The sequence below is a fragment of the Penicillium manginii genome, assembly GCF_028828005.1.
Source record: "Penicillium manginii strain IBT 31320 chromosome Unknown utg000009l:1.0-3297300.0:1.0-3298630.0, whole genome shotgun sequence".
Taxonomy (NCBI): Eukaryota; Fungi; Ascomycota; class Eurotiomycetes; order Eurotiales; family Aspergillaceae; genus Penicillium; species Penicillium manginii.
In genome coordinates this window covers 299977-314977 of record NW_026643110.1, presented here as the reverse complement: position 1 = coordinate 314977, position 15001 = coordinate 299977, and the positions used below count along the sequence as shown (strand labels likewise).

General features: G+C 51.4%; 10 protein-coding genes across 10 annotated transcripts; 7 read left to right on the top strand and 3 right to left on the bottom strand.

Annotated features, from left to right (window-relative positions):
- Positions 1 to 19: 19 nt before the first annotated feature.
- N7533_011882 (uncharacterized protein) lies at positions 20 to 745 on the top strand (the record flags this gene model as incomplete). Its single annotated transcript, XM_057108532.1, has 1 exon — positions 20 to 745. The coding sequence occupies one exon, from the start codon at positions 20 to 22 to the stop codon at positions 743 to 745; it is 726 nt and encodes a 241-aa protein (XP_056953633.1).
- Positions 746 to 1141: 396 nt separating this feature from the next.
- Positions 1142 to 2419, top strand: N7533_011881 (F-actin-capping protein subunit alpha; the record flags this gene model as incomplete). Its single annotated transcript, XM_057108531.1, has 6 exons — positions 1142 to 1198; positions 1309 to 1327; positions 1409 to 1524; positions 1580 to 1669; positions 1721 to 1773; positions 1831 to 2419. The coding sequence occupies 6 exons, from the start codon at positions 1142 to 1144 to the stop codon at positions 2417 to 2419; spliced, it is 924 nt and encodes a 307-aa protein (XP_056953632.1).
- Positions 2420 to 2901: 482 nt separating this feature from the next.
- On the top strand, positions 2902 to 3665 carry N7533_011880 (PEX11 domain protein; the record flags this gene model as incomplete). The annotated part of the gene is made up of 3 exons (XM_057108530.1): positions 2902 to 3022; positions 3096 to 3250; positions 3306 to 3665. 3 exons carry the CDS (start codon positions 2902 to 2904, stop codon positions 3663 to 3665), a joined length of 636 nt encoding a protein of 211 aa, XP_056953631.1.
- A 517-nt stretch (positions 3666 to 4182) lies between these two features.
- Positions 4183 to 4923, top strand: N7533_011879 (aminoglycoside phosphotransferase family protein; the record flags this gene model as incomplete). The annotated part of the gene is made up of 1 exon (XM_057108529.1): positions 4183 to 4923. One exon carries the CDS (start codon positions 4183 to 4185, stop codon positions 4921 to 4923), a length of 741 nt encoding a protein of 246 aa, XP_056953630.1.
- Positions 4924 to 5306: 383 nt separating this feature from the next.
- On the top strand, positions 5307 to 7002 carry N7533_011878 (Zn(II)2Cys6 transcription factor domain-containing protein; the record flags this gene model as incomplete). The annotated part of the gene is made up of 3 exons (XM_057108528.1): positions 5307 to 5366; positions 5424 to 6149; positions 6202 to 7002. The coding sequence occupies 3 exons, from the start codon at positions 5307 to 5309 to the stop codon at positions 7000 to 7002; spliced, it is 1587 nt and encodes a 528-aa protein (XP_056953629.1).
- Positions 7003 to 7453: 451 nt separating this feature from the next.
- On the top strand, positions 7454 to 8224 carry N7533_011877 (uncharacterized protein; the record flags this gene model as incomplete). The annotated part of the gene is made up of 1 exon (XM_057108527.1): positions 7454 to 8224. The coding sequence occupies one exon, from the start codon at positions 7454 to 7456 to the stop codon at positions 8222 to 8224; it is 771 nt and encodes a 256-aa protein (XP_056953628.1).
- A 79-nt stretch (positions 8225 to 8303) lies between these two features.
- On the bottom strand, positions 8304 to 8828 carry N7533_011876 (uncharacterized protein; the record flags this gene model as incomplete). The annotated part of the gene is made up of 1 exon (XM_057108526.1): positions 8304 to 8828. One exon carries the CDS (start codon positions 8826 to 8828, stop codon positions 8304 to 8306), a length of 525 nt encoding a protein of 174 aa, XP_056953627.1.
- Positions 8829 to 9239: 411 nt separating this feature from the next.
- N7533_011875 (uncharacterized protein) lies at positions 9240 to 10838 on the bottom strand (the record flags this gene model as incomplete). Its single annotated transcript, XM_057108525.1, has 1 exon — positions 9240 to 10838. The coding sequence occupies one exon, from the start codon at positions 10836 to 10838 to the stop codon at positions 9240 to 9242; it is 1599 nt and encodes a 532-aa protein (XP_056953626.1).
- Positions 10839 to 11706: 868 nt separating this feature from the next.
- On the top strand, positions 11707 to 12940 carry N7533_011874 (Zn(II)2Cys6 transcription factor domain-containing protein; the record flags this gene model as incomplete). Its single annotated transcript, XM_057108524.1, has 2 exons — positions 11707 to 11797; positions 11850 to 12940. The coding sequence occupies 2 exons, from the start codon at positions 11707 to 11709 to the stop codon at positions 12938 to 12940; spliced, it is 1182 nt and encodes a 393-aa protein (XP_056953625.1).
- Positions 12941 to 13146: 206 nt separating this feature from the next.
- Positions 13147 to 14934, bottom strand: N7533_011873 (tetratricopeptide repeat protein; the record flags this gene model as incomplete). Its single annotated transcript, XM_057108523.1, has 1 exon — positions 13147 to 14934. One exon carries the CDS (start codon positions 14932 to 14934, stop codon positions 13147 to 13149), a length of 1788 nt encoding a protein of 595 aa, XP_056953624.1.
- Between the last annotated feature and the right edge of the window lie 67 nt (positions 14935 to 15001).

Genomic DNA, 15001 nt, shown 5'->3' with positions numbered 1-15001 from the left:
TCGAATTCGCGCCGCTTTAATGGAAGAGGTAGCCCCAGTCGATAGCGACATGAAACGAGAAGCCGAAGTGGTTCGACAAGTCCGTGATACCGAGCCCGAAACATCGCCAACCCTCGGCGCTACCGTTCCATCCAATTCGGCCGCCCAGGCAATTCCAGAAATGGAATCAATCTCGGAGAAGTCAGACATGGCCAGCCCACCCACAAGCACCTTCAGCAAGCAGGCGAGTCGCAATTCCGGCGGAGTCGAGTTCTGGAACTCTTTCGATGGCCGCTATCGTACTCCACCACCAAGTCGCGCACCAGGAGCATCCGCCCATGACGACGATATGGTCATGGACATGACTCCCTCCACAACAATTGGGTCGACCACCGACTTCAAGCCCCGCTCGCGCTCATCCACCCCGCATGCACAAGGCACCGCGGGAATTAACGAAATCAATCGCAAGCGACGCCGCGAGGACGACTTTGATCCTAACCTCTTCAAACGCCGGGCCGTGTCACCGAGTGTGAGCGCCCAGAGCAGTCCAGTAATGACCCACTCGTCGACCGTCGACACCGGGCCAAGTATCTGGGGACCTCCGTCTAAACTTGGTCCCCCTTTCTCTGAACGGCCCAGCACAGACAAGCGCACGAGTCTGGACAATGGCAATCGCCCCATTCCTCATACGGGGACCCCCAAGCGAGTCGGTCTGCAGGGCATGACCGAGGCGAGCGATGGATTTATGAATATGAGCATCGAATAGATGGATCACGGCGCTTGGTAATGATCTGGGAAGGCGCTTTATCTCTGGCATTAGCATTGTTTCTTTTTGGCGTTGGGTTTCTCTCCACAGATACACTCTTTTTCAGCGAGATGCGCGAGATACCTAATAATTGTATGGTTTGAATTTATTTTCTATTACAGGATTTGGGTCTGCGCTTTTTACTACTAGTACTAGTGGTGCCTAATAGTAGTATAATTATTGCCCAATGTATATCAGCAGCAGTAGAGTACTACTAGTATTGTCTGTTGTGGTAAGTTGCCTCGGTGGGTCTTCTCCGCCCGGAGCTCCCCTCGGGGCTAATTGTTGTCCACTCCTCGGCTTCAACTCCAACTCCTCCTGTCCATCCTTCACTTTGCTGCTATTCTAGCCTGCAGCATGTCTACTACTATTGAACACGTGTCCGCCTTTATCGAGGGCGCTCCGCCCGGCGAGGTATGTCCTCACCCCGCCCTGCCACGAGGGGGTCTGACCCGATCTACCCTACGCTGCCCCTCCTATGTCTTGAAGACCTCAGCTGATTGGAATTGACCCTGAATCTATAGCTCGCCGACGTCGTTGCCGGTAATTCACCTCCTCCTCGTCTTTGCCTTCGCCTTCCCCCGTGCCTCGCGTGTTGATACTGAGTTCTGTCGCCGATTCTAGATGTGCAGGCCCTGACCTCCGAGGAGGGCGATATCATTCCCTCTCTCGCCCCCGCATTCGAACGATACAATGAAGCCCAGCTCACCACCGTGAAGCTACCGGGCTCCAGCCAGGAGGTGGGAATCTCTGCTCTTCAGCCGGCTGCTGCCAAGTTTACTGACATCGCTGGAGGTTATCGTCAGTGAGTTCAATAAGGTCGAGGGCAACCGCTATTTCGACCCAGAGAGCCAGACCTCGTTCGAGATCGACCACATTACTCAGGTATGGTAGGCAGGCCCCGTCGACAGTATGCCCGCTCATAAATTGGAACAGACTGCCTCCGCGGCTCAATCAGCACCATTGGAATCGCAGAATGCCGATTTGATGTAAGAAATTCCGAATTCAGGATGAGCATCGCAATCAACAAGCGCTGACGGAAATAGTAAATCACTCATCAAGTCACTGGGCATCCATGCCCGCGAACACTACCCCAACTGCTCATACGGCGTGTACCCAACCGAGAACGACTCGGCCGTCGCAATCCTCCTCGTTGCCAACCGCTACTCCCCGAATAACTTCTGGTACGTTATCCAAGCTCTTCCGAATAAGGGGCAGTATACTATTGTCTACCGTGCAGTGCATATGCATTCTGATCAGCACGAACTAACCACCTCTTCTCATAGGAACGGTCGTTTTCGCGCAATCTACCAAGTCCCGGTCTCCTCCTCCACCTCCATCAACGGCAAGATCCACGTCGACGTGCACTACTACGAAGACGGCAACGTCGCTCTCAACACAACCAAGCCCATTTCTCTCTCCGTACCCAGCATCTCCGCGGAGTCCATCATCTCGCGCATCGCTACGGCCGAGCGCGATTACCAGGAAGAATTGAACCGAGCATTTGTGGCCATGGCTGAGGGAACTTTCAAGGGTCTCCGACGACAGCTTCCTATTACTAGGCAGAAGGTTGAGTGGGAGAAGGTCGGTGGATACCGATTGGGACAGGATATTTCTGGCGGTAAGGGTCGTTGATACATGGCGTGATTTTGGGTGGAAGCGTTATATCCTGAATTACTTGATCAAAGAATTGTTTTTCGATTCTATCAGCCATGTAGTCTGTACTTGTATTCTGTAAATGTAGTGTGCACTTCTGTTGTTCTGTCAAGGTGCTCTCGTGGTGCATCTCGGCTGTTCTCCGACACGAACCATAAGCACCAACCTCCACAAAAATCCCATAGCCCAGTCTAGTCTCTCTACATCTCTGGTACCATCCAATCGATAAGTGCGAACCAAGAATCTTTAATCTAAAAGTCCCAACAAATTCACCCAATCGGGCTGATTAAGCGCGGAAACCTCCACTTTTTCTTTCCCCGCGACCCCGGAATTTGCTTTTTGCCTTTTGGGAATTCCCTTTCCCTTCTGCTCTGCTCTGCTTCCTTCTCCTCCTCCCCCTACCACACAACCCCCAGAACACCTTCACCCAATGATCTCCCAAATAAACCGCTTCGTCAGCAATGGCGCGGGTCTCAGAAAAGACCCTCCGCCTAATCCAGTCCTCAGCCCAGGTCGCCAGCGTGTTCACCGTAAACAGCACCGCCGTACGCCTGACAACCGCAAAACTCCAATTGGCACTGAGTAAGCACTCCGATCCTCAATTCACAACAATGTCAGATCTTCCATTGCGGAACCAAGAAACTAACATTCTCAGCACGGCGTTTCTTCCGCTTCTTCGGCTTCATCGAGTCCTTCCAGCGCGTTGCGGCTCTACTAAACAGAGATGCCATGGGATCGATATCCGGATGGCTGGACATGGCCAAATGGACCTGTTTCGGTTTCTACTTTGTTCTAGAAGATTTGACTATTGTAGGCTATGCACCCCTTTCTTTTCCTTTCTTCCCTTCTCTTCTAACAAGACCAGCTCCACGCAATGGGCGTCTACGCTGTCCCCTGGGAAGAGCGCATCATGCGCGAAGCAAACACATACTGGTTCTATGCCCTTTGCTTCTCACTACTAGGAACAATCTACGCGCTCCTGTTCTCCGGCGAAAGTCAGGCCAAGGGGAAGGGGAAGAGGGGTGGGCGGAAGAGCGAGAAGGCTGTTGCTCCTAAACTTGACTCGTCGGCGCTTTGGACGGCTTTGGTTATTGATGGGTGTGATTTGTTGATTCCGGCTGAGCTTTTGGATTGGATGCCGACGGGGGATTTGGTTATTGGGTCTACTATGGTTCTCAGTACGCTTTTGGCGGCTAGGGGGATCTGGAAGAGGGTGTCAGTTTGAGGTGTTATGATGGAGGGATGGGAGGAGATGGGATGGGGTGGATTTTGTTCGGTGTGGTTAGATGTGATGAGATGTGCCCAGCCCTAGTGGTGGTGTTGGTTGATATTAGATGAGATGAGGAACTGGATGTTGTAGTGTGTATACGGTCATTTTGATAGAAACATACTCGCATGTAATAGACTAGACAGCATACAATTGCAGCCATGTGAGCTTCGGTGTCAGTAAGAGGGACTGTGAGTATCTAGAACTTACTTATTCAAGAGGCACTATCATTTCGAAGCAATCAGTTGGGTTTAAAGTCAGCCCGGTGGACTAAGTACCCAGTATGTAGACTTCAATGTTGCTTTGCATCCCACCTTCCACCGCCTCAACTGGCACCATCTTCGTCGTCTTCTTTGTCGTGGGTTTGATATTGATCGCAGGGGGTAGCTTTCATTTTTCCATCTTCACTTCTCCAGAAAAGCTTATACAATCAAACTTCGACCAACTTATCGACCGATATTCAAGTTTCTCTGCCATGGCAGAGACCCCCGCTGCTGATCCTAGTGCATCTGCATCCCTCGAGTATTGTCCAGAGGCTGCTTCAGTTACTACATCTACCGCGGTGACTGCCGAAAGAGCTTACTACCATTGCGGTAATTTCTTCATCAAGCGTGGCCTTCGACCGAGCGAGTACATCACCACCCTCCGAGGCACAAAGCATATTCCCAAACTGGGAAAAGAACGACTACAGAACGAAGCCGCGGTACTGCGTTTTATTCGACGCGTCAGCAACATCCCCGTTCCGACCTTATACGGTGCTTTTGACGTCGATGGCTCTTTCACAATAATCACAGAGTACATTGATGGCGTGTGCATGTCGGAATTATCAGAAGATCAGAAACACACCGTCCGTACTGAAGTCGAGCAACACCTGGCCACACTCCGTGGCATCAAATCGAATTATCTTGGTGGCCCTTCAGGGATAGTCATTCCACCATATCGGGTTATGTCGATCTCTGATCGAAATGAGTGGCCTCAGAAAGTTTCCAAAACCACTAGTGGTGGGTATGTTTTCTGTCACAATGATCTTTCGCAGCATAATATCATTGTCGATTCTCAGACATTGAAGATCAGAGCTATTATCGATTGGGAGTATGCTGGATTCTTCCCCGAAAAATTTGAAATGCCGCTCTACAATAGACGAGGTCCGTCAGTAGCTTTAGAGGGCGAATATGACGATTCCGCGGAATTAGTTCGGTTTATGGAGGATCCGTGAGTACTCAAGGCTGCCCAGGTGATGCCTAGGTATCTGTATTCTGACATCCCTTATATAACTCTGGAAAATGAGAAAAAAAAATTAAATCATTGGCTCTTGTGAGCGAAGATCAAGGTGCATACCGAGTATGGGGGGAGTATGTCGAATCGGCAAAAAATGGACTCGCGGGGAATCGAACCCCGGACCACTCCCATGCTAAGGGAGTATTATACCACTAAACCACAAGCCCAATTTGATGAAAGATGGCTGCATTTTAGGCTACGGAAGCCAAAAAAGACCTACCTAGACATATTTGGACCCCAACTTCCTCATGACCATAGCCATCTTTACCCCATCATCAGATCCCCTTTCCCCCTCCAAACCAATCGCCATGCCTCATAGCCATGGTAATCGGTCGCACGCGGAGTCAAGGCTGTATCCTATGCAGAAAGCGCAAAATCAGGGTCTGTTATTCCTCATTGGGATCGCTACTCCCACCTAGTGCTAACAATATATTCCAGTGTGACCAGAACAAACCCTCCTGTCGCAACTGCGCCACATATGGCCAACAATGTCCAGGATACACCTCCACGGCCCCTCTGATATTCCGTAATGAAAATAAAAGGGTCGAGAACCTTTTCCTGAAGCACCATACCACACCCACTGGTACCAAACACAAGCCGAGTATCGCCAACAAAGACAAGAGTCAAGTCGTCCGTCCCCAGCGTGCCCCCCAACCAGACGCATTGACTGTCCCTCCTTTCTTACACGACTCATCCTGGGGATATCATAGCCATTGCTATTTCCTCGATCAATTCACACTCCCCACCGAACCCGACGGTAGCCCCGGCCCGCTCGACTCGATTCCCCTGCTCTATACATTGTGCGAGAATGCGACGGCAGGCGGAGCCCCATTAGCCAGTCTCCGTGCAGCAGTAGATGCTGCGGCATTTGCATCCCTCGCCAATCAAGCTCGCGTACCAGCACTGACAGTCCAAGCTCGAAAGAAATATGGGGAGGCTTTGCATGAATTGAACCGCGCCTTGGAATCAGTACACGATGCGGTCCGCAATGAGACGCTGGGGGCTATTGTCATGCTCATGCTTTTCGAAGATATCAATAGCGAACGGAAGAGTCTGATGAGCACCCATGTATCGGGGATTCAACATCTCCTGAAACTGCGGGGCCCCGGCCAATTGGGGGACCCTGCAACGCGCTCCTTATTCCATTTCGCCTTCACCCAGATGGTAAGAGTATTCTCTCCAATTCACAAGGGGCCTCAACTGACATCAAATGTAGCTTATCCAATTTATCGGGCTGAACGATCCCATGCGCATCGATCTGGATTGGCTGTTGGAGGTGTTAACCATCCCACACCCGATCTATAACATGATGGCAGGCAATATAAACATCAGCAAGTTCTGTGCCACCGTCTCCCAGATCCTCTCCGACGACTCATCCTCCGCGGTTGATCTTTGTACCCTAACTTCCTTACTTGAACGTGGTGAACACCTGGATCTGGAATTTTCTCACTGGCATTCTGGTCTCCCGGATATATGGCTACCATACAAGACCCAGTCCCCCACCGGCGACGCCATCATCCTTTACCCAGATTACACTTCAGCCGGAGTGTGGAACTACTATCGAGGGACGCGAATAGTTTTACAACTGTCGATCCGAAAGATCCACCACCGCCTCGAGACATTGGCTCCGGTCGTGCCCTCCACCACATCGTCGGAGGGGACTGTACTCCCCCGAACCCCAGAAAACATCATGACCGAGATGATCAGTGAAATATGCGAGTCCATTCCGTTCTGCATGGGCGACTTGGATATCCTTGGGAGACCGGTGCCTGGATCAAGACATGGAAAGACGGGAATCAAAGCGATCCAAGGATTCGCGCTGATGTGGCCATTGTTCAGTGTTCCTCAAAGCGGTCATGCGACGAAAGCACAAGAGAGAAAAGCACGGGATGCGTTGCGGCGAGTTGCGACGACGCATGGTATTCGACTAGGGATGGACTTGAGTGCTGAGGCGGTGCAGTTTGATAGGACCTTGAGTCTCCCAGGTTCTGCATTAATCAGGCCCGACGTTAGTTGAGTTGTACATTAGACCTAGCGAATAGCTGGACTGGACTGTAAATAGCGATTGTGTATATCTCGCGATCGGACTGCGTGTTGGCTACCTTATTTCAAGGGTTTAATGTTTTAAGCTGATCCACTGCGCCTCGATGAGATCATTCAGAGTATCTCCGAGTACGAGGATTTCCCAAAGTGGATGATTTGCACAGCCTTACCACAGTGCTCACAAGTGTTGCCCGGTTCCAGTGAAATACGAGTAATTTTGGAATACGAAGGAGGCGATGTGAATAGACTTCATCCAATCCCGTGATCGACCGGTGGATACGAATCCCAATTAGGCAAGCCTCGTATCTGCTTCATCCAGCATGACAAAAGAGATGGTTTAGTATTTAAATACATAGTCTGTCCACGAGATGAACTCATCAAACAATTGAAACAAAATAAATCCAAGTTACCAGTATTCAACCACCATGGCTACAATTACAACCACCCAGCTCGACCTCAAAGCCCCACGAGCCTCAATATCAAGCACCACCAGCACCAGCACACTCTACACACTCACCGATCCAAGCACCTTCACCCCAACCCGCAAATTCATCATCAACGCCCACGGCATCAGCGCATTCCGACTCCCCATCCCATCCCGCCAAACCGAAATCACCATCCAAAACCCCAACGGCAGCATCGCCTACACCTCCACGCGGGACAAGATCTGGTCCGGAAATTGCGTCCTTTCACACCCACAGGAGGGAAACCTTATTCGCACAGACTATTTCTTCGGACCCAATCGCGAGCCTATTCTGCGTCTACTGCAGACGTCGAGTGTCCTCCCGGATGAAATTAAAGTTACGGGGCAATGGACGTCGCGCACGACGCGGTTTATGATGCCGGATGGAGGGGAGTATGAATGGGGGTATGCGAAGGAGCAGAGGGATGGGGATCGGATCAATTTGCTTGTTCTTCGGGGTGTCAATGGGAATGGGAATGGCAATGTCAAGGACAAAAGTAAAGAGGGGCAGATCGCGCAATTAGTGCGTGGAGCGGAGACTCGGACGCCCGGAAGCTCCCGGTGTACGGCTGGCAACGGCGGGGAATTGCAGGTGGATGAAGGGGCCATGGAGGGTCAATTGGATGTCGGGGTGATTGTTGCGACGTGTTTAATGATGTTGAAGAAGGAGATTGATCGGAGGAGAATGATTCAGCTTTGTGTGATCGGGGGTGTTGCTGGAGGAGGGCCATAAATGTGTTATCAGGTAGTATATTTTAGGTATCAATCTATGACTAGTTACTTCAATTCATCTCATCATCACTGTACTTCTCCTACTTCTTCTCATTCAATAGCCCCGCAATGTGTGGATTCAACCAATATTCACTCAAAACCTCGGGCTCCATCGTCTTTGCACCCGAGATCCAACCTCGACACTCCCCCGCACCACAAATACATTGGAATGGTTGATCCATCTCCCACTCGGTACTGGGATAAAAGAAGGTGAGAGCATCGCCCTTCTTCAATGGCTTGTCATCGACGACACGGACCTCCATGCGCGACATATCGAAGACTAGCGATGGGGCGCAGGAGTGGTTGCAATAGACCAGGTCGGAGTTGAGCTCAATGTGACTATCACGGCCGGTTTGCACGCTGGTATAGGCCTTTGTGCCGGGGGTGTCTCCGGTGATTTTCGCAAAGAGGGAACCGGCGGGGAGGTCGACGAGGGAGATTGCACCGCTGCCGAATGCCTTGGGGCTGCGATTGACGTGGAGTCTATCGGGGTGTGTTGGTGTAGAGTTCAATCCCGAAGTTGGAGTTGGAGTTGGAGTGGGGAGGGAGACGACGGAAGGAGACATGATGAGAGAGAGAGAGAGAGCAATTGTGCTAGAGGAAGAGTAGAGCAATTGGGTGTAGAGAGAGAGAGTTAACAGAGTACTTTGAAAGGAGTCGCCGTATTTAAGGGAATGTTTTTGCAGGATGCCCTCTAGGCATCCTGCTTCCACTTCCACACCCCATTCAACCGAGGATTCGATTCGGACGGGACCGAGGCAGTCTTAGCATTCCCAATGACGCGCCACTCTTCTCCCCCGCGGAGAGATTCCCTAAAAGTGACATCTCTGCGACATTCCCCTTGACCCAGACCATTCACCGGCCGCCCTAGAGTGGAGGTGGTGGGTTAAAGTGGATTAGACTCACGCGATGGTTTCTAGCGGCCGATCTGGTGTTTTGGTCTCCAATCTCAGAATTCTCTCACTCTCACATGTGAATCACCTCGACTCTCGACTCTCTCGGACAACGTGAAAGCAGGAGATTCCATCGTTCGCCAATTGTCCCACCAATCCATACTCCCAGTCGAGATACCCCTGCATCGCTTCTCGCGCATTGTCCGTCCCCTCGTACGGTCGTTGATACACATCAATGGGTTGTGACAGCCACCTCGTCTCATTTTCCAGTGCATGTCCCGCTGCGATCCAGGCATTGGTGCCGCCGGATAGATAGACCACCTCGCGCGAAATACTCTCCCGCGCATATTCCACATTGATCCCTGCGACCATCCCATCAGGCGAGGTCAATACAATCGGTCCCGTACCATCCACACCATGCAAATCGCGAGCCAGTTCCGGACCCGATGCAAAGGATGCACCGGGAATGTGGCCCTGGCGATAGACCGGACTGCGGGCGAGATCCACCACGTTGGCGTTGGGGAGGGCTCGGAGTTCGTCGACTGTGATGGAGATTGCGACCGTATCCACCGGTGCGCTCCATTTGGGAGGCTCTGGTCTCGGGAGATTGTCCGAGACGGTGGTGATGGAGGTCTCGTCCAGGACAAAGACCTCCCATCCTAACTGCAACAGCCAACTGGCCGTCATGCGGGCTCGCACCCCGTCTGTATCGTATAACACAATGCGAGCACCGCGAACACCTACCCATTCATCCGTTGCCTGGACCAGTTGACCTCCCGGGGCATTTTGGAATCCCTTCGGGTGACCATGAGCATATTCCTCCGGGTCTCTCACGTCGAGGAGGTAGAGTGTTCGCTCTTCCTCCGCTGCCAACCGACGAAACTTCTCCCCGTCAATGACCGACACTCCGACATGTTGAGCCCAGGATTCAGCATGCTGTCTGGCTTTGAGAGATGCCTCCGGGGAAGGCAGAGGAATGCGCTCGGCCTTGCGATGCTCCAACTCCAAACCGTCCAGCGTCCACCCGATAGTTCCATTCCGCAACGCCATGACTTTATTAGGAATCCCACCATTGATCAACGACTGCGTCCCAACGATACTCCGCGTACGACCCGCGCAGTTCACAATAACCGTCGTATCCGGCGACGGCGCGGCTTCGAAAATGCGATATAGCAATTCCCCACCAGGACAACTGCGACCGCGGGGGATACTCATGGTCGAGTATTCTGAAAAGCGCCGCGCATCCAACACAACCACATTCCTCTCCCGATCTAAAAAATCCTTCGCCTCTTTGGCCGACAGCGACGGCGTGTGTCGAATCGACTCGACCAATTCCCCAAATGCCTTGGACGGGACATTCACATCGCGATAGACTTCACCCACACGCGTATATCCTACCAAACCCCCATCCAGAATAGCGACGTCGCTATAGCCCAAGGCGGCAATACGAGCTACAGCTCTCTCAACGTAGCCCTCGCCATTATCGTAGACAACTACCGGAGTTGCATGTCGGGGGACCAGTGGGGGTAATTTCTCCTCTATCTCGGAGACTGGCACGCTCAGTGCGAAGAGCGGGTGGGACTTGGAAAAGGGTCCTTCTTCACGAACGTCCAGCAAGGCAATTTCTAGACGATTGAGCCAGTGGCGTCGTAGCTCGTGGGCCGTTATCAACTTGGGAGTCATTTCGGTAAGGCTGGGCTAGGCTGGGCTGGGCTGTCAAATGATGTGCCAGAGCTGTTTCATGAATGAGCTTATTGCATCAGGGATGATAAAATAAGATCGGCTAACGAGCTAAGCAGATAACCAGATAACCAAGTTACTAGCCACTAAGTTCAACTGATGTTTAACCACTCGGATGTTTTTTTTGATCGGTCGGAGGGTTTTTGTTTACCCCGGAAATCCTCCGCCATCAAGCTTGAATAGGAAATGCAAGCCCCACGATGGCGCTATCAACGCTATTAATTGCTAACGAGGGGACACTCGTGGGTACATATTTTCTCTCGAGAAAAATTCCCACTCAAACTTGGATAGAGAGAATCTTGGAAATATGATGGAAGTTTGAAGAGAGAAGAAAATTGATGAAAATAACACTTATATTGTGTATCATTGACTTCTTCTCAACACGTTTCTCGGCAAGAATATGGTATCTGATCTGAATCACAGCATATCTTCCAAGGTTCGTGTAGATAACTCTAGTCGGAGTAGCTCCAGCGGGAAATATGGCTGCAGTATGTCGTGATTGACCAGGTCTCTCCTCTCGAGGTCTTTGTGCCGAATGATTCGGCATGGCGTTGCCACTCAACTATACCGGCAATTATATTCTTTCTCTGTCATTCTGATCTTTACCTGTGATACCTGTGAATGAAGCCATCTTCCTATTCTCTATCCTCGTTGTGTATTGTGTATCCTATACTATCATCTCTCCATTTCCACCTCCATCGGCCCTCGGACTGCGGTCAACCCCGCTCGACTCCAACTGCTACCTTCAAACAGCTTCGACTGAACTTCAGACCTCATGTTGGCCTACCCAGAACCAGTCCCTAGATTGAACATGAATCCAAGCTTGAATATGAACATGGACTTAGGCATGAACATGGACATGAATACTCTCCGCCAAAAGCGACAGTCCTGCGAAGCCTGTCGTCAGTCACCCCGAACTTCCCAAATGATCTGCAATACTGACCTCCAACCCAGGAGCAAGAAAGCTACGATGCTCCGGAGAGAGAAATGGCTGCTCAAGATGCCGGAATCTCGCCCTCCAATGTAAATTCAAAGACAAAGGAGCCCCCGGCCGTCCAAGAAAACGACCCCGCCACGAGCAAGCAGATCGCGAATGCGAACGCGAACTAGCAACAAGAGAATCCCAATCCCAATCACACCCAATCTCACCAGACTGTTTCAACCTCTCACCACCAATCCACGACCCTCTCGAATCAGCCCAAGTCGAAAACATGCTAATGGGCAACAACGATTTCACCCCGCTCCCCCTAGAAATGCCCAACACCTGCGGTCTAGACTCATCCTGCTCCCTCGACTTCTCCGGCTCGCTAGACTTCAGCACATTCCCCATCGGCCCACTATCCAATTCCCACCTCGACCACGAAGGTCTATCCGATATGTCCCTCGCGACAACAGCCTGCATCTCCCCGCCCCTCTCACCGCAATCTTGCCAATGCGACGACGATGTCTCGGATTCAGTCCGCGCCCTAAGCCGCGCGACCATGTCGCACAACGTCATCCGCAATCTGCGCGACGGAGTCGGTCTCACGGAGAGATTACTCACCTGTCCGCTCTGCTACGATGTCTCGAAACCGCCGCGGATAACGGTTCAAAACGTGTTGTTAATCGGTCGACTTATGTTCGAGATAACATCCACCTACGGCAAGTATATCAAATGGCTGCGAGAATACTGCACGACGCTGGACGAGAAGAGGAAAAGCGAGACGATCTATCTGATCCCGGGGCTGGAAATCGGGTCTGAGCTTGGCTTTAAGATTGATGGGGCGCGGTTCTATGAGTTTATTACGCAGGGTTTGCGGGATGATGCCGATCGGCTTGTTTCTGTGGGTAGACTGTTTGCGCAGAGGCAGAAGAATCGGCATATGGTTGGACATGAGACTTGTCCGGATGTTGAGGGACGGTGTCGGAGGGAGGAGTATGGGCTTGACCACGATCCGTTGGATCTTTGTCCGCATAATGCTGCGTCGAGAAGGCTGACTCCTTGTTTTCGGATTGTGGATGAGGTGCAGTCTATGATTGAGCAGGTTGTGGAGGCTGTTTCTTGATATACCTAGGTACGTTTCTGGATAGGTGGAATGGTGGATGTCTGAGCTTTGAGCGTTCATTTGTATTTCTGAGGCGTTGTGAGATAGTATCATGGATTGTAAATTGGGTTAGCAGGGGGAAACATTCATTCATGTTCCAAGGTTAGAATGAATTGAAATATCGGTTGATACTAGTAAGAGAATTCATTCATCATGAAGAAGCATTGTTATTGAAAGCTTGGAGTAGAAGAACAGCAATTCCCATTCGCAATGCCATTCGCAACTCCTTTCACCACCCTATGCCTCCCCCCCTTCTCACCACCGTCAGCTACCCCAAGCCTACAAAAGCAAGACGACGTAATGGCCACGTCGGCTTCAGCAAGGGCAAGTTTCAATTGCTGCTTGATGATATTCGCCTCGGAAAGGCGCCCCAGTCTCTCCAGGCACTCGTGATAACCATGCAAAGCCCAGACGTTATTCGGATGCTGATGTGCGCGTTTCGGCGTTGGATACAAACCCAAATCCTCCGCATAAGCCTGGGCCGCCTGTTCAATGTACCCCTGCTCCAGGGATAAAGCTGCGTACGCATGTCGGGCCGGCAGCATCCACCCCCAAGGCTCAGCAAAAGGCAACTCATCTTCAAAGATAATCGCCTCGCGCAGTCTAGCAAACGCAGTCTCGAAATTCGCCCGCCGATATTCTATCTCGCCGTCTAACATCGCCGATGCAACTTTGAGAATGTCGGTTATCTTATTGGGAAAGTCCAATCGTGAGGGCGGGACCAATTGTGACGCCTCTTCAAAGCGTACTCGCTCTTCATCAGCTTCGGGTATTTGACCCGTGGCCGCGTGGGCAATTGCTTTTCCATAATGCCTCATGACATTGGTTACACAGTACAACTCTCGATCCTCGGGAGGCTCAAGAGCCTTGAGCTCGTCCCACCTCCCAAAGCGAATCAGAACATGGACGCGCACTGCTTTGAAAAATTCCATCCAATTCGCCAGCATGGGCGTCTCCACACGCAGAATTTCTTCAGTGATAGTTGCTTCCATGCGGTCTGTTGCATCGAATGCAGCCTTGGATTTCCCCGCTAACATCGCCGCGTAGATGAGTGAGTGATAGTCATGTAGACGGTAGTAACTGTAAAACGTCAGGCCACCACTCCGCGCAAAGTATTTGTCGTCAGCAATTGTGGCTTTCAGATTATATTCTACCGCACGTCTGTAGTCGCCGACAAGTACGTCGATGTGCGCGGGCATATGGTACGTGTGTCCCGTGTCGGGTATCAAGTCGCGAATCATATCCGCGGCAGGCAAAGCAGCCTCGGGTGTTGCGGACATTTCCATGAGATGAATATACATGTGTGCGGGCCCTGGGTGTTTGTCCACACCAGGCAGTTTCAGCGCTCTTTCAAGTAAAGATTTAACCTCGAAGACTGGCGATGATGCGATAGGCAGCCCCGTCGCTGCATCGTATAATTTGCGCGGAGCACAGTTCATCAGCGCGTCAGCGAAGAGCGTTATATAGTCGAAATCGCCGTGGCCGAAGATCTCATAGGCCTCGCGCATAGAGTCCGTGTAGGCCTTGCTGCATGCTAGAAAGTCCCGATTGGGGTCATCGTTTGGATAGCGGATTGCCAGAGCCTTGATGAGAGCTTGTTCCCAGGGCGAAGTATTTTGCGCACGCTGAAGAGCTGCTTGGGAATATGTGAAGCAATTTTTGATCGCGTTTATGCGATCGGCGCTGTCGAATAGAGCCCATGTTTTGTTGTAATTGGAGCCTGAGCAGAAAGATACGCCCCAGTATGCCATTGCGCAGGTGTCATCGTGGGCGATGGCTTGCTTGTAACATGTTATAGCTTCGTCGTGGTTGAAACAATATGTCCAAATGAGGCCGCGATTGAACCATGTCTGCGCTTCTTCGGACGCGGTGCTCACCCTGCGACTCAATGACCCGAGATCGTAGTAGGGGTCGGAAGTGCGCAAGGGATATAATTGCTGTCCGGTTGAGCCCATGCTTGAAGAGGTCGACTCGGCGAACTGGGTTGATGTTGTAGATAGATTGATATTGACGAGATCAACT